At 44.7% G+C, this 24,131-nt stretch overlaps 1 protein-coding gene across 1 annotated transcript in view; it reads right to left on the bottom strand.

Annotated features, from left to right (window-relative positions):
- PAPOLG (poly(A) polymerase gamma) overlaps positions 1 to 24,131 on the bottom strand; it is a 523,629-nt gene that overhangs the window by 348,674 nt on the left and 150,824 nt on the right. The window contains exon 8 of the mRNA XM_069234379.1: positions 20,976 to 21,065. Coding sequence (XP_069090480.1) covers positions 20,976 to 21,065 — 90 coding nt within the window. The remainder of the gene's footprint in view (positions 1 to 20,975; positions 21,066 to 24,131) is intronic.

Here is a 24,131-nt window from a genome sequence, read left to right as displayed (position 1 = left end):
ATCGTTTGTCCCTCTTCAACTATTTGCTGCGCCCTTTTTTGGTATTCCTGGGGAAGATGGTCTACGAGAAGTTGCATCTCGTCCCAGTGTGCGCGGTCATATCTGGCCAGCAGCGCTTGTGAATTTGCGATGCGCCACTGGTTGGCTGCCTGTGATGCTACTCTTTTTCCTGCCGCATCAAATTTTCGGCTTGCTTTGTCCGGAGGTGGGGCGTCGCCAGATGTATGAATTTGCTCTCTTGCGAGCTGCCCCTACTACCACGGAGTCAGGTGGTAACTGCGAAGTAATAAACACTGGGTCTGTGGGTGGTGGTTTGTATTTTTTATCCACCCTTGGGGTGATGGCTCTTGATTTTACGGGCTCTTCAAAAATTTGTTTTGCGTGTCGTAACATCCCTGGTAGCATTGGGAGACATTGATATTGGCTGTGTGTAGCCGAGAGGGTGTTAAATAAAAAATCATCCTCTATAGGATCGGAATGCAGTTGGACATTGTGGAATTCTGCTGCCCTAGCCACCAGTTGCGAGTATGAGGTACTGTCCTCTGGCGGTGACGGCTTTGTGGGGTATGACTCGGGATCATTGTCCGGCACTGGGGTGTCATACAGGTCCCAAGCGTCTTGATCATGATCGTCATGACTTATGGTAGTTTGCGCTGGTGAGTGCATTTGTGGCGGTGTTTGTGCCGGCGATGCCTGTGGTGGAGAGGGCGGAGGCGTGACTTTTTTAACCACTTTGGCTTGTGGTTGTGCGTCATCCTTTGGAAGTCCGATCCTTCTTTTCCTCATGATTGGGGGAAGGGTTGATATCTTCCCTGTGTCTTGCTGGATGTACAGTCTCTTTTGTGTGTAGTCCGATTCTACACTTTGGAGCTCTTGTCCAAATCTGTGCATTTGGCCACTTATTCCTTGTTCCTCTGAGTAGGATGAAGGTGTGGTATTTTTCGGCGCCGAGAGAGAATCTTTTTTCGGTTTCGGCACCGACAGAATTTTTGTTCCTTTCGGCATGGATTCTCGGTGCCGATGTTTTTCGGTGCCGGTATCTTGTTTGTCTCTCGGAGCCGCTTTCTCGGCTCCGAGGTTGCTCCATGGCGGTCCCTCGACCGGAGTCGGGTGTCTTCGCTATGGGCGTGCCCTTTTTCGGCGCCTTCGACGGGTCGCCTGTTTTATGGGTCGAGCCATGGCCTGTTGGCAGTGGCGTCCCCTGGGCTTTCGGTTTGTCGATGGATTTACTTTTCGACGTCTTACTCACAGTTTGTTGCTGTTGTTCGACGTCGGAGTCTCCGGATTCTGATTCCGGAACCGAGAATGTTTCCTCTTCCTAACGTTGTTTTGTCGACGTGGACGCCATTTGTTGACGCCTGGCTCTTCGGTCCCGGAGTGTTTTTCTGGACCGGAAGGCTCGACAGGCTTCACAGGTATCCTCCTTGTGCTCGGGGGACAAGCACAAGTTACAGACCAAGTGCTGATCTGTATAAGGATACTTACTGTGACATTTTGGGCAGAAACGAAACGGGGTCCGTTCCATCGGCTTCGATGTCGCACGCGGTCGGGCCGACCAGGCCCCGATGGAGGATCGAAACTACCCCAAAGTCTTCCGATGATCGGTGTCGATGTACCTAACTATCCCGATACCGAACGGAACAATACCGACGCTTTCTTCCGAGATTCTGACTAACTTTCCGAACCGAAACACGGAGCGAAAAGGAATACGTCCGAACCCGACAGCGGAAAAAAACAATCTAAGATGGAGTCGACGCCCATGCGCAATGGAGCCGAGGAGGGAGGAGTCCTTCGGTCCCGTGACCAAAAAGACTTCTTCGAAGAAAAACAACTTGTAATACTCCGAGCCCAACACCAGGCAGCGGACTGTGCCAAACATGTGTATCTGCAGCAACATATGCCATCGAACATATTTTTTCTATATAAAAACTATTGGCCTGGAATTAAGTCTTTGAGTGTGTGTTCCTCATTTATTGCCTCTGTGTGTACAACAAATGCTTAACACTACCCTCTGATAAGCCTAACTGCTTGACCACACTACAACAAAATAGAGCATTATTATTATTTTCTAATTTTGCCACTATCAACCTCTAAGGGGAACCCTCGGACTCTGTGCACGCTATCTCTCACTTTGAGATAGTATATACAGTGCCAACGTCCTACACTTGTTTTAATAGTAGCGATTGTACCTCTTGTAACAGAACATTGTGATCTGGGGACAATTTGTGGTAATGCAGGGAAATGTTTGGAGGGGTGGAGATCAATTCTAGGCAATAGCCATTGCGGATAATTGATAGTACCCAATTGTCTGTGGTGATATTCTGCCAAAGAGTGGAATTTCTGTTGTCTTCCCCCCCCCCCTCCTAGAGGAGCGTAGCAATGCATGCCTTCTACTTGTAATGGCAGTATTAACACTCCTTGCGGCTGTATCAGCAGCATCAAGGACAGACCTTATTTGATTATTACTTATAGCCTTGTCCCTTTTCAACAACCTGTTGTGCCCTTTTTTATGCTCTTTTGGGAGGTGCTGTATGAGTTCTTGCATCTCATCCCAATGGGCTCTATCATACCTGACAAGAAGTGCTTGCGAATACGCAATTCTCCATTGGTTAGCCGCCTGTGTAGCTACTCTCTTGCCAGCAGCAAGAAACTTTCTTTATCAGGAGGAGCGTCTGAGGCTTGGCTGTTACCTCTTTTCCTAGCTGCACTGCCTACTACTGAATCCGGAGGGATCTGAAGTGTGATGTGGTCAGGATCCATAGGGGCAGGCTTGTATTTTTTGTCAATTTTAGGGGTAATCACTCTAGCTTTGACAGGCTCATTAAACATTTGGTCTGCATGTTTGACCATTCCAGGCAACATTGGGAGACACTGGTATCTGGAATGAGTGGAAGAGTGTTGAATATAAAATCTTCCAGGGGCTCAGAATGCATAAGCACCCCACGGTAAGCAGCTGCTCTAGAAACTACTTGAGTGTAGGCAGTAGTGTCTTCTGGTGGAGAAGGCTTGGATGGGTATAGATCAGGACCATTGTCTGAAATGGGATCAGAATCATACAGATCCCAAGGGTCCACTGTATCTCCATGCGAGTATAGTGAGTGTGTTGGAGAAGGCAATGGTGGTGGACTATTTTGCGGAGTTGAAAAAGAAAGCAGTGGAGAGTGAGGAGGACAGACAGGGAGAGGTGGTGGTTTCTCCTTCAGTTTCTGAACCTTTGCTGGTGGTTGAACAGAGTCGAATTCCTCTTGAAAGGACAGCTTTCTTTTAGTCTTTAAAGGCGGTGCTGTAAGAATTTTGCCAGTCTCCTTATGTATATGGATTCTTGATGGTCTTTCATCCATAACCTCCAATACTGGCTCAATCTCAGTCTCTTCTGCAGAAGGTTTGTGATGTTCTTGCATGGGCTTCAAGATTTGGTTAAGTTTACGCGAAAGTCCTTGTTCCTCTGTGTATGAGGATTTTTTCGGTTCGGACGTTTGAATCTTTCAGTCCCAAAAATGAAGTTGGCTGTTTTGGCTCCAAAGCAGGATGTTGAATTTTGACTCCTACGAGTGAGGATGCTTACTGGAGTCTGAGGTGGAAGTTTTAACCGACTTGCTCGACTCCAAAGTGGACGGAGGAGTGGCCTTTTTTCGGCACGGATCCGTAAGGTCAGTCGCCAACAGTCTTTTCAGGCCGAACAATGGCCTTCCGGCAGTGGTGTATTCAAGGCCTTTAATTGTTGTTTTTTATATATATAGGCGTAGGGGCAGACTACTCACGTGCAGTGATGGGTCTATCATCTTCCGATTCTTGCTTGGAGTCGATGTCTCGGATGGAGACTGCTCTGCTGCGCCTGCTCTTCCTACATGACGTCAAGCTATTCAGTGCTTTTTGACACCATTTCTAGTCTTCAGGCCCTGCGATCTCTCTAGGTCTTCTTCGATCAAAATGATCGACAGGCTTTGCAATCTTCTTCTCAATGGTCTGGAGAAAGGCACAAATTACAAACCAGATGTTGGTCTCTATATGGGAACTTTGAGTGGCACTGAGGGCAAAATCGAAATGGAGTCCGATCTATCAGGCTTCCACGCAGTAGGCCCGAATCGAGAGCATGCGCCCCGAAGGGCGAAATGAAGATTCCACTGGTACTACTGGTTCGATGCAAGATGGAAAACGCAATCGATTAAATAGGTTTTCCGATTCGAAACCTCGGAGAGAGGGGAAACACGTCCGAATCAGACAGCGGAAAGAAAACAATCTAACAATGGAGTCAATGCCCATGTGCACTGTAACCGAGAGGAGTCACTAGATCCCGTGACTCCCAAAAGACTTCTTTGAAGAAAAACAACTTAACACTCCGAGCCCAACACTAGATGTCAGAAGAGATATGCATAGCATGTGTATCCGCAGAGATTAGAGAGATATATATATATACACACACACACACACATATATACACACACATATATACACACACACACATATACACACATATACACACACACACATATATACACACACACACACACACATATATACATATATACACACACATATATACACACACACATATATACACACACACATATATACACACACACATATATACACACACACATATATACACACACACACACACACACACATATATAAAATGTTTTTTGTGGGGGGAGGGATGGGTAAAGCTAGAAGGATCACAAGATTGTAGCCCATTTGTGCTAATAAGAGGCCTAACTTGATGGGTTCTTCTCAGCAGACATCCTAACACTGATCAGTTCAGCAGGCAATTCTGCGGTCAGTGGCAAGTAATGAGGCATGAAAGGCTTTATTACCCCTGCCCCAATGCAGTCTCCTCATTCTACCATCCTAACATTACAACAGTGAGCTGCAGGCAAGAGGGCTGCTTCCGCAAAAAATGCGCTGATGACAATCACGCCCAATGGCCCTCTTCTAGACACGGCCCCATGCAGTCTACAGCTTCTTTGAACATTTTTGCCAGTGATCATTTAGTTTCCAGTTTAGACCTACCAGTCCAACAAAGAAAAGATGATTGGTGCAAAAACCTATGAGTGGCAGAGTTGCCCCCCATGTAATAATTTGCCAAAAGTGGTGATAATGTCTGAATCAAGTGCAGTAACAAGAGATAAAGCTGTCCTTTGTCGCCTCTGCTTTCTCTTCATTCATTGAGCCAGTCATTGAAAGGGCAAGTTATACGTGTAAAATTGGAAAAGCAATCCTCGCTGAAAAGGAAATAAATTAATGCATCTCTATACTCCGATATTATCCCTGGAAGAAGCATTTGATGGGAGGAAATTAAAAGTCTTAGTCCATCAAGTTAAGTTTAAGAGAACAAAAGTAAACATTTGTCAAATATGCTGAGGAATTGGATTTGTTCTAAGTCAGTTCTCTACCAGCTTTCCACAAGGGAAGAAAATTAGTTACTTACCTGTAACTGTAGTTCTCTAGTACTGGTATCTATCATAGATTCACATGCTTGAATTATTAGAGAAGTGGGAGTCCCACGGTACTATAAAAAATAAAAACATGTGTATTACTATAATAGACTGAATGGCATCAAACCATAGGTTTTATGGCCCATCCATGTCAGATTTAAATGAGGACCAAACACAAACTTTAGCCAAAGGCACCCTCTAGAACACTCCCAAAAGAGGCTGATTCCCTCAGATTTTCAAGCCCAAGAGGGAATTAATAATCCAGATGTACTGTGGGTAGCATGTGAATCTATGAAAAATAAAACATTGGAGAACTACAGTTACAGGTAAGTAACTATTTTTCTTCTCCAGTATGAGATCTTTCATAGACTCACAAGCTTGAATCAGAATAATAGGCAGTAAAGAAAGAGAGTAACAATCCTCACAAATATTTATTTAGCGGACAGTGGGGAAAGAAAATTTAAAAGAGGCTCACCTTATTGAAGCGAATGTCTTAACACTACCTGCCCCACAGAAAGATCAGTCTTATGAGTCATCTGGCAATAATGCTTCATAAATGTGTGCCTGCTGGACCACAATGCTGTTTGGCAGATATGCTGGATGGGTATTCCAACAAAAAGCTGTTTATGTAGAAACAGCTCTGGTGGAATCGGCCTAGACTGTTTCCTGCTTGCAAGTGACAAAATTGTATTGTTAATGCAATTCATCTGGCGATGGTCTATTTGGGTACGGGGAGACCTTTTCTGATACCACCGTAAGCCAGAAACAATTAGTCCGCTGTGCAAATTTTATGGGTCCTGTGTAAGTAAAATTTTAGGCATCGTTTGATGTCTAGAGAATGTAGAGATTTTTCTGCAAATATTTGAGAACATGGGAAGAATGTTAGTAGAACCAGTGGCTCGTTCAGGTGGAAGTCTGACGGTATTTTGGGAACAAATTTAGGATTTGTTCGAAGTACAACAATGTCCAACTTGAAGTGAAGAAAAGGTTCCTTGATGGTAAAGGCCACTTACTCTTGGCAGATGTGAGAGCCACTCTAACTGCAGTTTTCCAAGTAAGGTATTTCAATTCCACCCTGTGAATGGGCTCAAATGGTGTTTCCATGACCTGTCCCAGTACCTCATTCAGGTACCCTGATGGTGGAGGGTTTCTTACAGGAGGATAAGTCCTGAATAGGCCTTTATGGAATTGTTTTACAATGCGACTAGACCACAGAGAAGGTGTATTACTGGATCATCAAAACCTGGAAATTGCTGCCAAGTCCACTCTAACAGAGGAAAACGTCAATTGGGATCTTGTCAGGTGGCGCAGATATGGCAGGATTTGCTCAGGCAGTGATGTAATAGGGGGTGACGTGAGAGCTCGCACACCAAAGGCAGAAGCGTTCCCACTTGATTTTATAAATTCTGTTTGTTGGGTCTGCTCTTGCAAGTATTCCCATGCAATTTGATGGAATGCCTACTGTGGCTGAACTCATTGAACTCTGGAGCCAGACTGATAAGTAATGTCAGGTTAAGATGCCGTGCCTTGCCCTGGTTCATGGTCAACACTAGTATCGGTTTGTGCTGGACATGAGGTTGTTCCAAGCAGGAGCTCCGTGAAACAGAATTGTGTGGGCCACTTGGGGACTATGAGAAGTCAGCAAGGCTCTCATCAGTTTGTTGAGTACCCTTGGGATCAATGGTACCAGGGGGCACGGGAAGCTTAAGCAGATTTCTGACCATCTCATTGAAAACTTATTTCTCCATAATCCCTTTTGGTGATGCCAACTTGCAAAGAATCGGTATTTCTTCTCCTTCATAGGGAATACGTTCAATTTCTGCTCGCCTCACCAGCGGAAGAGATTGTACAGAATGTGCTGGTTTAGCTCCCACTCGTGGTAAGGGATGCTGGATCTGCTTAGCGTGTGAGGATGCTGGGCACTCCTGGTACATGTGCCGCATAGAGCAATACCAGATGTTGAAGAGCCCAGTTCCTGATGTCCTGCACTTCACAAGTTAGTGCTGATGAGGCCCCTGCATGAGATAAAACAAACTTGTGGTATTGTCTGTACATACAAGCGCCAATGATTGTGCTATCTTGGGGAGAAACAACTTTAGTGCTAAGGCGATACCCTTGAGCTCCAGTTGATAGATGTGATGTTTTGTTTCTCTGGACTCCATTTGCTGCTTATTTGTAAATCCTGGTGGACAGCCGAACCTTCTAGGGAGGCACTGGTTATGGTATACTTAGGAATATGTGTTAGATATGAGAGCCCTCTGGACAGATATGAAGCTTGTGTTCACCAAGACATGGCTACTATCATTGTTGAAGTTATCTGAATGAGATCCTCAAAGGACCCCTAAGCCTGGAGCCATTGCTTGTCTAGTTCCCTTTTGAAGTGGACGCATTTGTAGTCGGCTATTTGGGACAAGAGGGATGCAGGATGAAATCATTCCCATTAATGATTTGTAAATCCGGACATACAGACGTTTGTGGACAGTCTGAGCTAGTTGTCAAAGTTTTCATCTGCCTATCTTGGGAACAAGATGCCTTGTTTTTCACTGTGTCTAGGAATGCTCGAAAGAATGTTAACTTGGTTGTGGGTCGTGAGAATTCTGATGTTTGATAGAGAGGTAGATGGACGTAGCTGTTGCTGCATAGAAGCTTTATAAGACAATCGTCCAGGTATGAAAAGTCTTGGATTCCTTTTCATCAGAGATGGGGTGCTACTGGGGCTAGCATCTTGGTAAAAAATTCTGGGGCTGATTTTTAGCCAGAAAGGAAGGGCCTTGAATTGTACGTGGTTACCAGCTACCCGGAAGTGGAGGAATTTGCAGGAGTTTTGGATGTATTGTGACATGGAAGTAGAAGTCTTGGAAGTCCAGTGATGTTATATGATCTCCTTTGTTGCGATTTAATATATCCTGAAGCGTCACCATGCGAAAAGATTGCTTCTTTAGAAAGTTGTTCAATCTTCGTAGGTTGAGAATGAGATGCCAATCGCCTTTGTTTTTTTTTTTTTTGTTTTTTTTTATTAGACACTAGGGCAGGATTCCAATCCCTTCTGAAGGTTTTGAAAAATTTCTAGTGTTTTTTTTTTTTTTGGCATGATGGAGATCTGGTTGAGGAGCTGTCTTAAGTGAGGGAGGTGGCCCTAATGGTGTGTCCTTGGGAGATCACATTAAGCAACCACTTGTCAGAAGTTATTGTGGACTATAGATAGCAGTGTGAAATTCGACCTCCAATAGGGGTTGGTATGGGGTGGGGGGTGGTAGCTGGCACTAAACTGTAGTCACCGTTTGCTGTTTGCCATGGGCAGACAAGTTTCCTCTTCCTCAGTGCTTCTATGCAGCCGCTGGTGGAGATCTGTATTGCTGTTGTGCATACTGGGGACGGTATTGGGTATGGCCTGACTGATACTGTTGCCTGTAGGGTTGGTAACTGGCGCCAAAGGAATAAGTCCCTCTGCCTCCTCGAAAGGGCTGCTTCCTATACTGGAGAGCCTCAAGGGACTTCTCTCTACCCGAGTCAGCCCTAATGGATTGCAGGGCATCATCCACGTGTTTGCCAAAAAACAACTGACTGTCAAAGGGCACATCAAGTACCTTACTTTGGACCTCTGGGCAGAAGGATGTGGATTTTAACCACCCTTGTCTGCGGAGAACCACAGCTCCTGCACATTACCTGAAACCAGTGGAAGCAACCTCAATGGCGCAGTCAATTCTCAGACTATATTCTTTCACGCTCCTATAGAATCTTTCAAGCTTCCAGCTTTGTATCCTATAGAGGAGAATCTCTTGCCGATATTATGAAGCCAACGATCATCCTAGTCTGGAGGAGAGGAAACTAGTGTGGAGGAGTTCTTACAGCAATATTGCGCTGCTTATGATACCACAATCTGGTTTCGCTGTCCACAGACAAGGTGAAGTCATCTGGAGCTTTGTATTTCTTGCCTAATATTGGGATGATTGCTAAACCAAAGCTGGGTTCTTCATGGCATTAAGACCTTCTTACAGAATCAAATCAATAATTGGGATAGCCGGCACAGATTTTCTGGTAGGTTCCCTAAAATCATAATGGGAAACAGTTCGCTTTATTTTTTTTATTAAGTATTGGAAGTTTAACCTGCTTGGCCTCCCTCTCCATTAAATTATGGAAGCCACCAACATCCTCTGGTGGAGAATCTACTGTTGTCACTGGTGGGGATGGAGTGGGGATGAGATAGTCGTTCCACTCATTTGACACAGAGGTAGGGTCTTGAATTTCTCCCTTTTCTCTGTCTTAGTCGGTAGATAGGGCATTGACAGCTGGGCAGTCAGCAAAGGTATCTGCCAACTCTGTTAGAGGGTGGCAGGTGTCTCAAGCAATCATGATGGTTGTGGTAATGGTGTAGGAGTTTGTAGCAACTGTACAGGTCCTGGTGCTTGTGGCATAGGAGTCGCAGAAACAGATAGTGGAAATCTGTGGTAGTAGTTTGAGCATAATTTGTACATTTGTAACCAGAGACACAGGCATTTAAATAGAAGACTCATGTTGGTCCTGCACTGAATGTTCATGGTGGTATGGTTCGGACTACTCAGAGTAATAGTCCTCCTAATACTGCCCAACATCATCTGCAAAGTCCTAGCATTTTACATGTTGGGATGGACTAATAGCTACTCCGAAGGGACCTCCATGCTTGGAGTCTTCATCCTCATCTAAGAGGCGCACAGGCGGAAAGGGAGAAAGGGAAACACCTTACTTTGAGAGATGTGAACTGGTAGAATTGTGGATGTAGTTGATTTCCCTTTTACAGGGATCAAAGACAATGGAGGAAATGTCTAGGTAGGGTTTTTTGCTACCAACATTGACTGTTCCATAGTTGACCGTAAGATTGTTGGCAACATTGTCAATGGTTTCATCTTAGACTATATTGTCTTCAACCAGGACAGCTTCCTACAACCTTTTCTTTGTGTAAGCGATGTACTATTTGCCACAAAGTAATGCTGTGGTTGAAATGGAGCATGAAATTCAGGTTTAGAAGATTTTTGGTCACGAGGGAGGACTTTATCTGATAAGATGCAAATTCTAGTGCATCTACATTAGTCATAAAGGAGAAGGTTAGTTGGGGAACACTAAAGGTGGTGGTGGAGAATGCAACATGAGAAGTAGCCAAATAGTTTGAGAACAGGGGAATGACTTCAACATTTCATATTGAAGAAAGAAGTTATAAGAAAATCAAGTGATCACAAAGCAGGATCTAAAAGACCATATTCATCAAGTGTTATTGTTGGATATTTTATGGACTGTTAAACCACCATAATCTAGAATATGCACTTATTTAATGGCATTCCCTACTGTAGTTCTAGTTTGGATAGATTTCCCTTAGGAAGAGTACTGTTTGTTTCACTAATACTTTGGCGCCATTTCACAAATCTTCACGAAACCTTCCAAAACGTTCATCCACCTCTGCTCCTTCTAGGAGAGATTTGGGGTCACCCATCAATCGGGGCAAAGACAATAGGAGGATCTCAAAGCTGAAGAAACTAACTTATGCCAGAAAGTAACTTTAGGCACCAAGTTATAGTATAACTAAGTGTAACCAAGTGCTGGATTTCTAAGATTTTGTAGGGGTAAAACCCATAAATATAACGTCCATGTAACCTTTGTTTCATTCAGTGAATATACACACACACACATATATATATATACACACATATACATATATACACACACACACACACACACACATATATATACATACACATATACACACACACATATACACACACACACACACACACACACACACACACACACACACACACACACACACACACACACATATATATATATGGAAAATGTCACTTACCCAGTGTACATCTGTTTGTGGCATTAGTCGCTGCAGATTCACATGCTGTGCACATCCCGCCATCTGGTGTTGGGCTCGGAGTGTTACAAGTTGTTTTTCTTCGAAGAAGTGTTTTCGAGTCACGAGACCGAGGGACTCCTCCCATTTCGACTCCATTGCGCATGGGCGTAGACTCCATCTTAGATTGTTTTCCCCGCAGAGGGTGAGGTAGGAGTTGTGTATGCTAGTAATAGTGCCCATGCAATGGAGTGAATGCGTATGTACATAATGAAGTTTAAAGTAATATATTTACAAATGTTTAAGATCTACTTCTGAACGGCTACAGGCTCCCGGGGAGGCGGGTGGGCGCATGTGAATCTGCAGCGACTAATGCCACGAACAGATGTACACTGGGTAAGTGACATTTTCCGTTCGATGGCATGTGTAGCTGCAGATACACATGCTGTGCATAGACTAATAAGCAGTTATCTCCCCAAAAGCGGTGGTTCAGCCTGTAGGAGTTGAAGTAGTTTGAAATAATGTTCTTAGTACAGCTTGACCTACTGTTGCTTGTTGTGCAGTTAACACATCTACACAGTAGTGCTTGGTAAATGTATGAGGCGTAGACCATGTTGCTGCCTTACATATTTCGTTCATTGGAATATTTCCTAGAAAGGCCATGGTAGCCCCTTTCTTTCTGGTTGAGTGTGCCTTTGGTGTAATAGGCAGTTCTTTTAGCTTTAAGATAGCATGTTTGAATGCACTTAACTATCCATCTAGCAATGCCTTGTTTTGAAATTGGATTTCCTGTATGAGGTTTTTGAAAGGCGATAAATAGTTGTTTTGTCTTTCGAATTAGTTTTGTTCTGTCAATGTAGTACATTAGTGCTCTTTTGATGTCTAATGTATGTAGTGCTCTTTCAGCTACAGAATCTGGCTGTGGGAAGAACACTGGTAATTCTACCGTTTGATTCAAGTGGAACGGTGAGATTACTTTTGGTAAAAATTTAGGATTGGTCCGTAGAACAACTTTATTTTTGGGTATTTGAATAAATGGTTCTTGAATGGTAAATGCTTGAATTTCACTCACTCTTCTTAGAGATGTGATGGCAATTAAAAATGCAACTTTCCACGTTAAGTATTGCATTTCACAAGAGTGCATGGGCTCAAAAGGTGGACCCATAAGTCGTGTTAAGACAATGTTGAGGTTCCATGAAGGAACCGGTGGTGTTCTTGGTGGTATAATTCTCTTTAGGCCTTCCATAAACGCTTTTATGACTGGTATCCTAAATAATGAAGTTGAGTGCGTAATTTGCAGGTAAGCTGAAATTGCCGTAAGATGTATTTTAATGGAAGAGAAAGCTAGTTTAGATTTCTGCAAATGTAGTAAGTATCCTACTATCTCTTTTGCAGATGCGTGTAAAGGTTGAATTTGATTATTATGGCAGTAATAAACAAATCTTTTCCACTTATTTGCATAACAGTGTCTAGTGGTAGGTTTTCTAGCCTGTTTTATGACCTCCATACATTCCTGTGTGAGGTCTAAGTGCCCGAATTCTAGGATTTCAGGAGCCAAATTGCTAGATTCAGCGATGCTGGATTTGGATGTCTGATCTGTTTGTGTTGTGTTGTGTTAACAGATCTGGTCTGTTTGGCAGTTTGATATGAGGTACTACTGAAAGGTCTAGTAGTGTTGTGTACCAAGGTTGCCTTGCCCATGTTGGTGCTATTAGTATGAGTTTGAGTTTGTTTTGACTCAACTTGTTTACTAGATATGGAAGAAGTGGGAGAGGGGGAAAAGCGTACGCAAATATCCCTGACCAGTTCATCCATAGTGCATTGCCCTGAGACTGATGTTGTGGGTACCTGGATGCGAAGTTTTGGCATTTTGAGTTTTCTTTTGTTGCAAATAGATCTATTTGTGGCGTTCCCCACATTCTGAAGTAAGTGTTCAGTATTTGCGGGTGAATTTCCCATTCGTGGATCTGTTGGTGATCCCGAGAGAGATTGTCTGCTAACTGATTCTGAATCCCTGGAATAAATTGTGCTATTAGGCGAATGTGGTTGTGAATCGCCCAATGCCATATTTTTTGTGTTAGGAGACACAACTGTGTCGAGTGTGTTTTGACAAGAGTGTATTTGTGGGTTATTATGGGTTGAAATGCTTTCAGAGCTAGAAATACTGCTAACAGTTCTAAGTGGTTTATATGAAACTGTTTTTGCTGAATGTCCCATTGTCCTTGGTTGCTGTGCTGATTGAGGTGTGCTCCCCACCCTGTCATGGATGCATCTGTCGTTATTACGTATTGTGGCACTGGGTCTTGAAAAGGCCGCCCTTGGTTTAAATTTATACTGTTCCACCATTGAAGCGAGATGTATGTTTGGCGGTCTATCAACACCAGATCTAGAAGTTGACCCTGTGCCGGTGACCACTGTGATGCTAGGCACTGTTGTAAGGGTCGCATGTGCAATCTTGCGTTAGGGACAATGGCTATGCATGAGGACATCATGCCTAGGAGTTTCATTACTAATTTGACCTGTATCTTTTGGTTTGGATACATGGCTTGTATGACATTTTGGAATGTTTGGACTCTTTGTGGACTTGGAGTGGCAATTCCTTTTACTGTGTTGATTGTTGCTCCTAGGTATTGCTGTGTTTGACACGGCAGAAGGTGTGACTTTGAGTAATTGATTGAGAAACCTAGTTTGTGTAGGGTTTCTATGACGTAATTTGTGTGTTGTCAACACTGTTTTTGCGTGTTGGTTTTGATTAACCAATCGTCTAGGTACGGGAACACATGTATTTGCTGCCTTCTGATATGTGCAGCTACTACTGCTAGACATTTTGTAAAAACTCTTGGCGCAGTTGTTATTCCGAATGGCAACACTTTGAATTGGTAATGTATCCCTTGGAATACAAACCTTAGGTACTTCCTGTGTGAAGGATGTATTGGTATATGGAAATATGCATCCTTTAGATCCAGTGTTGTCATGTAGTCTTGTTGTTTGAGCAGTGGGATTACTTCTTGTAATGTAACCATGTAAAAATGGTCTGATTTGATTTATGTATTTAATATTCTGAGATCTAGTATAGGTCTTAGTGTTTTGTCTTTTTTGGGTATCAGAAAGTACAGTGAGTAAACTCCTGTGTTTAGTTCTTGTTTTGGTACTAATTATATTGCTTCTTTTTGGAGCAATGCTTGAACTTCTAATCCTAGAAGATTTATATGTTGTTTCGACATACTGTGTGTTTTCGGTGGGACTGTTGGAGGGAATTCGCGAAATTCTATGCAATAACCATGCTGGATAATTGCTAGTACCCAAGTATCTGTTATCTCCTGCCAATGTTTGTAAAATTGGCTTAATCTTCCCCCCACAGGTGTTATGTGATGGGGATGTGTGACTTGTGAGTCACTGCTTATTTTGAGGACTTTTGGGGCTTTGGAATTTTCCTCTACTTCTTTGGAATTGTCCCCCTCTATATTGCCCCCGAAAACTTCCCCGCTGATATTGGCTTTAGTAAGTGGGCCTTGTTTGTGATGTTGTGATTTCTGTAGGTTGTCCTCGAAACCCTCCCCTAAAAGGTGTTTTGCGAAAGGTGCCTCTGCTCTGCAGGGAGTAGAGTGCGCCCATGGCTTTTGCCGTATCAGTGTCTTTTTTGAGTTTCTCAATAGCAGTGTCGACTTCCGGCCCAAACAACTGATGTTCATTAAATGGCATATTTAGCACGGCTTGTTGAATTTCCGGCTTGATACCTGACGTGCGGAGCCATGCGTGCCTTCTTATTGTTATTGCAGTATTTACTGTCCTTGCAGCCGTATCTGCTGCATCCATTGAAGATCGTATCTGATTATTCGAGATACTTTGTCCTTCTTCCACCACTTGTTGTGCTCTTTTTTGGAACTACTTGGGTAAGTGTTCCATCAAATGTTGCATCTCATCCCAGTGAGCTCTGTCATATCTTGCCAAAAGCGCTTGTGAATTGGCAATGCGCCATTGGTTTGTTGCTTGTGCTGCAACACTTTTGCCCGCAGCATCAAATTTGCGACTCTTTGTCTGGAGGTGGTGCGTCTCCCGAGGTATGAGAGTTTGCTCTCTTACGAGCTGCCCCGACAACTACTGAGTCTGGAGTTAACTGCGTTGTAATATAAACAGGATCTGTTGGCGGTGGCTTGTACTTTTTCTCCACCCTTGGAGTTATGGCTCGGCCTTTAACAGGATCCTGAAAGATTTGTTTTGAATGTTTTAGCATTCCTGGGAGCATAGGTAGTCTTTGGTACTGGCTATGAGTGGAGGTTAGCGTGTTAAACAAGAAGTCATCCTCAATTGGTTCTGAATGCAAGGTGACGTTATGGAAAGCAGCTGCCCTTGCGATCACCTGTGTGTAAGATGTACTGTCCTCAGGAGGGGACGGCCTGGTAGGGTACGAGTCTGGGCTGTTGTCCGATACTGGAGCATCGTAAAGGTCCCATGCATCGGGATCATCTTGACTCATGGCAGTATGAGTCGGTGAGTGCATCAGTGGAGGAGTTGCTACTGGTGATGTGTGCACTGACGGTGGTGGAGAAGGTGGTGGAGTTGTTTTCTTTGCCACCTTTGCCTGTGGCTCCTTGTCCTTTTCGTGAAAGGCAAGTTTTCTTTTTGTTTTAATTGGAGGAAGAGTGGTTATCTTCCCTGTGTCTTGATGAATGTGGAGCCTTCTTTGAGTATAGTCTGGCTCTACAGCTTGAAGTTCCTCTCCAAATCTATGTTTTTTCATTTGTGAGGCTAATCCTTGTTCCTCTGTATAGGAACCTGTTCTCGGCTCCGAGGCTGGATGTTTCGGAACCGAAACTTTTTCGGAGGTCTTTTTAGGCTCCGAAGAAACCTTTGTAATTTTCGGCGTGGTGGTGTCTCGGTGCCGAATTTGTTTGGTGCCGCTGTCACGGTGCCGAGATTTCTCAGAGCCGATGTCTCGGGTCCGAGATTGCTGTGTGGCGGTATCTCGACCGGAGTCGGATGACTTCGACACCAGCGTGCACTCTTTCGGTGCCTTGGCTCGTCACCGCTTTTTTGGGTTAAGCCATGGCCTGTTGGCGGTGGCGTCCCCTGGGCTTTAGCGCTTTTCTCGTAAGTTTTTGTTTTCGATGTCTTACTCACGGTTTTCAGCGTTTCCTCGGGATCGATCTCCTCAGAGTCCGACTCCTGGGTGAGAATGTTTCTTCCTCCTCCTCGAAACGCTCTTGTCCTGTCGGCGCCGACGCCATTTGCAGTCTTCTTGCTCTTCGGTCCCTGAGTGTCTTCCTGGACCGAAACGCTCGACAGGCCTCACAAGTATCCTCCTTGTGTTCTGGTGACAAACACAAGTTACAGAACAGATGTTGATCTGTATATGGATACTTGTTTGGCATTCTGGACAGAAGCGGAATGGGGTCCGTTCCATCAGCCTTGAAGAGACACGTGGCCGGGCCGACCAGGCCCCGACGGGGATGGAAGAAAACCCCGAAGGGCCACCGGAGCTCTTCTTAATTCGGTGTCGATCTGCTGTAACTAACCGAACGCAAACAATACCGATGATTTTTCCGAGATTCTAACTAACTTTCCGACCCGAAACACGGAGCGAAAAGGAACACGTCCGAACCCGATGGCGGAAAAAAAACAATCTAAGATGGAGTCGACGCCCATGCGCAATGGAGTCGAAATGGGAGGAGTCCCTCGGTCTCGTGACTCGAAAAGACTTCTTCGAAGAAAAACAACTTGTAACACTCCGAGCCTAACACCAGATGGCGGGATGTGTACAGCATGTGTATCTGCAGCTACACATGCCATCGAACATATATACACACATATATATACACACATACATACATCTATATATATATATATATATATATATACATACATACACATACATATACATATATACATACTGTAAGGAAATGCCTCCTTGGCATGGTTACCCCTGACTTTTTGCCTTTGCTGATGCTATGTTTACAATTGAAAGTGTGCTGAGGCCTGCTAACCAGGCCCCAGCACCAGTGTTCTTTCCCTAACCTGTACTTTTGCATCCACAATTGGCAGACCCTGGCATCCAGATAAGTCCCTTGTAACTGGTACTTCTAGTACCAAGGGCCCTGATGCCAAGGAAGGTCTCTAAGGGCTGCAGCATGTCTTATGCCACCCTGGAGACCTCTCACTCAGCACAGACACACTGCTTGCCAGCTTGTGTGTGCTAGTGAGGACAAAACGAGTAAGTCGACATGGCACTCCCCTCCGGGTGCCATGCCAGCCTCTCACTGCCTATGCAGTATAGGTAAGACACCCCTCTAGCAGGCCTTACAGCCCTAAGGCAGGGTGCACTATACCATAGGTGAGGGTACCAGTGCATGAGCATGGTACCCCTACAGTGTCTAAATAAAACCTTAGACATTGTAAGTGCAGGGTAGCCATAAGAGTATATGGTCTGGGAGTCTGTCAAACACGAACTCCACAGCACCATAATGGCTACACTGAAAACTGGGAAGTTTGGTATCAAACTTCTCAGCACAATAAATGCACACTGATGCCAGTGTACATTTTATTGTAAAATACACCACAGAGGGCACCTTAGAGGTGCCCCCTGAAACTTAACCGACTATCTGTGTAGGCTGACTAGTTTTAGCAGCCTGCCACAAACCGAGACATGTTGCTGGCCCCATGGGGAGAGTGCCTTTGTCACTCTGAGGCCAGTAACAAAGCCTGCACTGGGTGGAGATGCTAACACCTCTCCCAGGCAGGAATTGTCACACCTGGCGGTGAGCCTCAAAGGCTCACCTCCTTTGTGCCAACCCAGCAGGACACTCCAGCTAGTGGAGTTGCCCGCCCCCTCCGGCCAGGCCCCACTTTTGGCGGCAAGGCCGGAGAAAATAATGAGAATAACAAGGAGGAGTCACTGGCCAGTCAGGACAGCCCCTAAGGTGTCCTGAGCTGAGGTGACTAACTTTTAGAAATCCTCCATCTTGCAGATGGAGGATTCCCCCAATAGGGTTAGGATTGTGACCCCCTCCCCTTGGGAGGAGGCACAAAGAGGGTGTACCCACCCTCAGGGCTAGTAGCCATTGGCTACTAACCCCCCAGACCTAAACACGCCCTTAAATTTAGTATTTAAGGGCTACCCTGAACCCTAGAAAATTAGATTCCTGCAACTACAAGAAGAAGGACTGCCCAGCTGAAAACCCCTGCAGCGGAAGACCAGAAGACGACAACTGCCTTGGCTCCAGAAACTCACCGGCCTGTCTCCTGCCTTCCAAAGATCCTGCTCCAGCGACGCCTTCCAAAGGGACCAGCGACCTCGACATCCTCTGAGGACTGCCCCTGCTTCGAAAAGACAAGAAACTCCCGAGGACAGCGGACCTGCTCCAAGAAAAGCTGCAACTTTGTTTCCAGCAGCTTTAAAGAACCCTGCAAGCTCCCCGCAAGAAGCGTGAGACTTGCCACACTGCACCCGGCGACCCCGACTCGGCTGGTGGCGATCCAACACCTCAGGAGGGACCCCAGGACTACTCTGATACTGTGAGTACCAAAACCTGTCCCCCCTGAGCCCCCACAGCGCCGCCTGCAGAGGGAATCCCGAGGCTTCCCCTGACCGCGACTCTTTGAACCTAAAGTCCCGACGCCTGGGAGAGACCCTGCACCCGCAGCCCCCAGGACCTGAAGGACCGGACTTTCACTGGAGAAGTGACCCCCAGGAGTCCCTCTCCCTCGCCCAAGTGGAGGTTTCCCCGAGGAATCCCCCCCTTGCCTGCCTGCAGCGCTGAAGAGATCCCGAGATCTCTCATAGACTAACATTGAAAACCCGACGCTTGTTTCTACACTGCACCCGGCCGCCCCCGCGCTGCTGAGGGTGAAATCTCGGTGTGGACTTGTGTCCCCCCCGGTGCCCTACAAAACCCCCCTGGTCTGCCCTCCGAAGACGCGGGTACTTACCTGCAAGCAGACCGGAACCGGGGCACCCCCTTCTCTCCATTCTAGCCTATGTGTTTTGGGCACCACTTTGAACTCTGCACCTGACCGGCCCGGAGCTGCTGGTGTGGTGACTTTGGGGTTGCTCTGAACCCCCAACGGTGGGCTACCTTGGACCAAGAACTAAGCCCTGTAAGTGTCTTACTTACCTGGTTAACCTAACAAATACTTACCTCCCCTAGGAACTGTGAAAAATTGCACTAAGTGTCCACTTTTAAAACAGCTATTTGTCAATAACTTGTAAAGTATACATGCAATTTTTATGCTTTAAAGTTCCTAAAGTACTTACCTGCAATACCTTTCGAATGAGATATTACATGTAGAATTTGAACCTGTGGTTCTTAAAATAAACTAAGGAAAGATATTTTTTTCTATATAAAAACCTATTGGCTGGATTTGTCTCTGAGTGTGTGTACCTCATTTATTGTCTATGTGTATGTACAACAAATGCTTAACACTACTCCTTGGATAAGCCTACTGCTCGACCACACTACCACAAAATAGAGCATTAGTATTATCTCTTTTTACCACTATTTTACCTCTAAGGGGAACCCTTGGACTCTGTGCATGCTATTCCTTACTTTGAAATAGCACATACAGAGCCAACTTCCTACACATACACATACACATATATACATACACATACACACACACACATATACACACACACACACACACACACACATATACATACACATACACACACATACATATACACACACACACACACACACACAAAATGCATGCACACTTATGGATATATATATATTCCTAACCACTTTTTAGTAATCTTTAAGGGGTTGAACTATAAACCACCTTTTCCTTTACCCAGAGTAACCCCCACAAACCCCTTTATTCATTGCTATGCATGTTTTAAATCCTTTTTTCAAATTATATATACACACACACAATATTCTTCAAACTTAAGCATTTCAGATTTACACATTTCAGATAGAAACTTAATGTTTTTCGTTTACTACTGTACCCCCAGAGTGTGGGTGTATGTACAGAGGCATAGAGCATACATATTTTAAAGCTTACTAACCTTCAATAGTAGGCAAGTAATAGGTGATGCACTGTAGTAACTACCTATAGATGTGACTTATGTATTTCAAGTAATACAACACTTACCAAAGGATAAATCTTTGAATTAAGGATGTGTGCAAAAGTAACTTCCAAAAAATGCAGAAGTAGGTCACAAACTACTCTGATGTTTAACTCTTGACCATAGCAGACCACCTCACAGAAAAATCTTTCTGAATGGGCACTAGAACGTATTCTGTAGGGTATTATCTTACACCAGAGGTCTTCAAACTGGGGGCGGGCCCCCCTAGGGGGGCCTGAAGTGATCCCAGGGGGGGCCCCAGACTCTGGCCAAAATAAATATTATACAGATAACAGGCCTTTGTTTTAAGCAGAAGCATGTTATTGCAGTTTTTTAAAAGGCAACTGTACTTAACTGCAATGTTTAAATAGGTTTAGACATATTTAACCATTGCCATGTTTATAAAATAATTGTGAAAAATTCTGAGGGGGGCCCAATGATGTTTATTTTTCAACTGGGGGGGCACGGCATTAAAAAGTTTGGAGACCTCTGTCTTACACGAAAGCTAAATACTTAAACAGAAATTATTATGCTGTTGTCCAACAGTTTTGAAATTTTACAAACTATCAACATTCTAGAAAAATATTAAAGGAAAATTGATTAGAGCAAAACACTTAACAGCAAGAAAATCACAAATACTTACTTTTTGCCCACAGTTTAACAGCTCTTAAGGTTAGTCGGAAGTTCTCCTTGTTGGGCACCAAGTGAAGAATTTCATCAGTAACCCTGCAACCTGGGTGCACATGAGAAGCAAGTCAGCATTTGGTAGTATGAACCAACCATTTGGTAAACATATTTAGTGACTATTGACAAATTGTACAAGACTAAAGGGCAAAAGGAAAATCACAATGGTTCATGTCACTGTGCCCAAATGGCTGTTTCAGGTTTTATTAACCAGATGGAGAAGGAAAATAAATTAAGCGAAGGACAGAGGTGGGACAATGTGGCGCGTACAACACATGAACCAGTATTTTTGGAGGATCTACTTAGGATTAAGAAGCAGGGCTTTTCCAGTTTTAAAGCACAAAAGTGACAACCAACAAAGTAAAATTATTATTACTTATCTGGAAGGCACAGGGACATAAGACAAAGCAGTCCATTATTGGGAAGTTGGAAACCAGGTTTAAATAACATGAACAAGCTAGGTATACTTTAAAGTCCAGTCGAATGAATGAGGACATTAGAAAGACATTTTAAAATTAATCTAGGTTTATTGTACCAGGTGATCGTGGTTAATATACTACAATTCAGTACCTCTTTAGAAAGAAGGATATTTATTTGTACAGGTATGTAAAATCAAACAAGAAATCTAGACCCATATAGAAGTGCAGAAGGCACTAGCATCTGCTGGAACAAAGATAAAAACCTAAAGATTAGAATTCTCCCACCTGCTAGGTTTTCTATGAATGGCCTACAACGAAAGATATCCTACTGGGCAGTGCTTGGGCAAATTTTCATAAGTCATCAGATTGGTGGTTATTTGGTAGGGGTTTCTCACAATTTCATTTTTAGTCCATGTCGAAAGATAGAAGATGCCCCAAGACAAATCCTAAACCCAGAAACCCCTCTACAAAGTCCCAATCAAGTCAATTGCGCAGTATGTGGATTTGGTACTTTCTTTGAGGGGGCACATTCCTATTGGTCCCTGTCCTCCAAACCAAGATGGAGGATTCTTCAGAGAGGGGGGTCACCTCAGCTCTGGACAACTTAGGTGTGGTCCTGGCTGGGGTGGTCACTCGTCCCTGTTTTCCTAATTTTCCCGCCAGACTTGCCGCCAAAAGTAGGGCTTTGTCCAGGGGACGGGTGGGCATTTCCACTAGCTAGAGCACCCTGGGGTACTGTAACTCGAGGCTTGAGCCTCTTAGGCTCAATGCCAGGTGTTACAGTTCCTGCCGGGGAGGCGTGAAGCACCTCCACCCAGGACAGGCTTTGTTTCTGACCACACAGTGCACAAAGGCACTCACCCCATGTGGTCAGAAACTAGTCTGAAAGTGGCAGGCTGGCACAGACAGGTCAGTCCTACACTAGCAGTTGTAGTAACATAAAGGGGGCATCTCTAAGATGCCCTCTGTGTGCATTTTTCAATAAATCCCACACTGGCATCAGTGTGGGTTTATTGTGCTGAGAAGGTTGAGACCAAACTTCCCAGTATTCAGTGAAGTCATTATAGAGCTGTGGCGTTCGCAAAGAAACTCCCAGACCATATACTCAATATGGCTACACTGCACTTACAATGTTTAAGAATTGGCTTAGACACTGTAGGGGCATATTGCTCATGCAGCTATGCCCTCACCTGTGGTATAGTGCACCCTGCCTTAGGGCTCTAAGGCCTGCTAGAGGGGTGACCTACCTATGCCACAGGCAGTGGTTTGTGGGCATAGCACCCTGAGAGGAGTGCCATGTCGACGTTGCCTTTTTCTCCTCACCAGCACACACAAGATGCAAGGCAGTGTGCAAGGGCTGAGTCAGTGGTCCCCCAATGTGGCTTAATAAATGCTGCCGCCCTTAGAGACCTTCCCTGGCCACAGGGCCATTCGTATCATGGGTACATTTTACAAGGGAATTAACTGTGTGCCAGGGCTGTGCCAGTTGTGGAAACAAAGGTACAGTTTCAGGGAAAGAAAACTGGTGCTGGGGCCTGGTTAGCAGGGTCCCAACACACTTTCAAAGTTGGCATCAACACTAGGCAAAAAGTGGGGGGTAACCATGCCAACAGTTGCACTGTCCTGCAGACATGTTTTCACATATCGCATGTTCTGGTTGTGGGAAACCCTTGCATTTGTTTTTGACTACTGTAGGGCCTATATCTCCCATTGGGTTATCCTATTACATTTAATAAGGAAAAGCTTTGGACTGTGAGCAGGAAGGAATGTAATGAGTACACTGTTTCGTGCCCCACTTACATTTCAAATGGCTGCGACTTGAACTGGACACCAGTCTATTGTCCCCCTAGATCACCTGGAGCCTCAACAGGGAAAGAAAGTGAGTTTCCATAACCAGTTGCGGGGGTGTTCTAGAAGTTTCCCCTACTCTGAAAGGCTGGAACCAGGTTTAAATATTGGACCTCCAGAGCCACACTTCAGATCAGTTCTTGGTGTACTCTAGCGTGAATTTCATATGGTAAGAGAACAGCTGGTGAGATTTTCCCAATCCGTGCAGTCGCAACGTTTGCAGTGAGAGCTGATGCCCGAGTAGAAAATCTACTCATGCAGCAGCCAAACCAACTCGAGAAGCAGTGCTGTGCCGCGTGGTGCCATTCACACTGATTTCAGCATGGAACAAGCTCAGAGTGCTAAAATACATAAATAAATACAATTTAAAAAAAATAAAAATTTAAAATACAAATAAATCAGCAAGAGCAGCGCGACGTGTCAATTTCTGCCTGTTTGTGGAACTCTGTGGAATCAGTCTTCATGCAGCTCTGCGGAATTCCATGCAGAGAAACTCTACAAGTTCTGCCCACCCCTACTTAGGAGGGCTTCCCTGCTGCCTGAGGAAGGAAAACTCAACCTTCTCCTTGAATGCAGGAGTGGCTTCGAGGGCTAGTTAGCTGGCCTCCTGATCTGAGTTACTGAAATACAACAAGCTACAGGGACATAATTTGCAGAGGCCTCCCTTCACCTGTTTAGCTGGTCTGCAACTGGATCTGAGGACCTCTGCTAGAATACACCCCTAATCACCAAGAGGTGCATCCCCAGGTCCTGGAGCCATGGCTGGCATCAGAGTGCACTCATAAGCCAAGGAGGAGCCCCGATGTTTTGGACTTTTCACAACTGAACAGGCCAATTTACGCAGAGAT

This window comes from Pleurodeles waltl, chromosome 5 (genome assembly GCF_031143425.1).
Source record: "Pleurodeles waltl isolate 20211129_DDA chromosome 5, aPleWal1.hap1.20221129, whole genome shotgun sequence".
Taxonomy (NCBI): domain Eukaryota; kingdom Metazoa; phylum Chordata; class Amphibia; order Caudata; family Salamandridae; genus Pleurodeles; species Pleurodeles waltl.
This window is presented reverse-complemented; position numbering and strand designations above follow the sequence as displayed.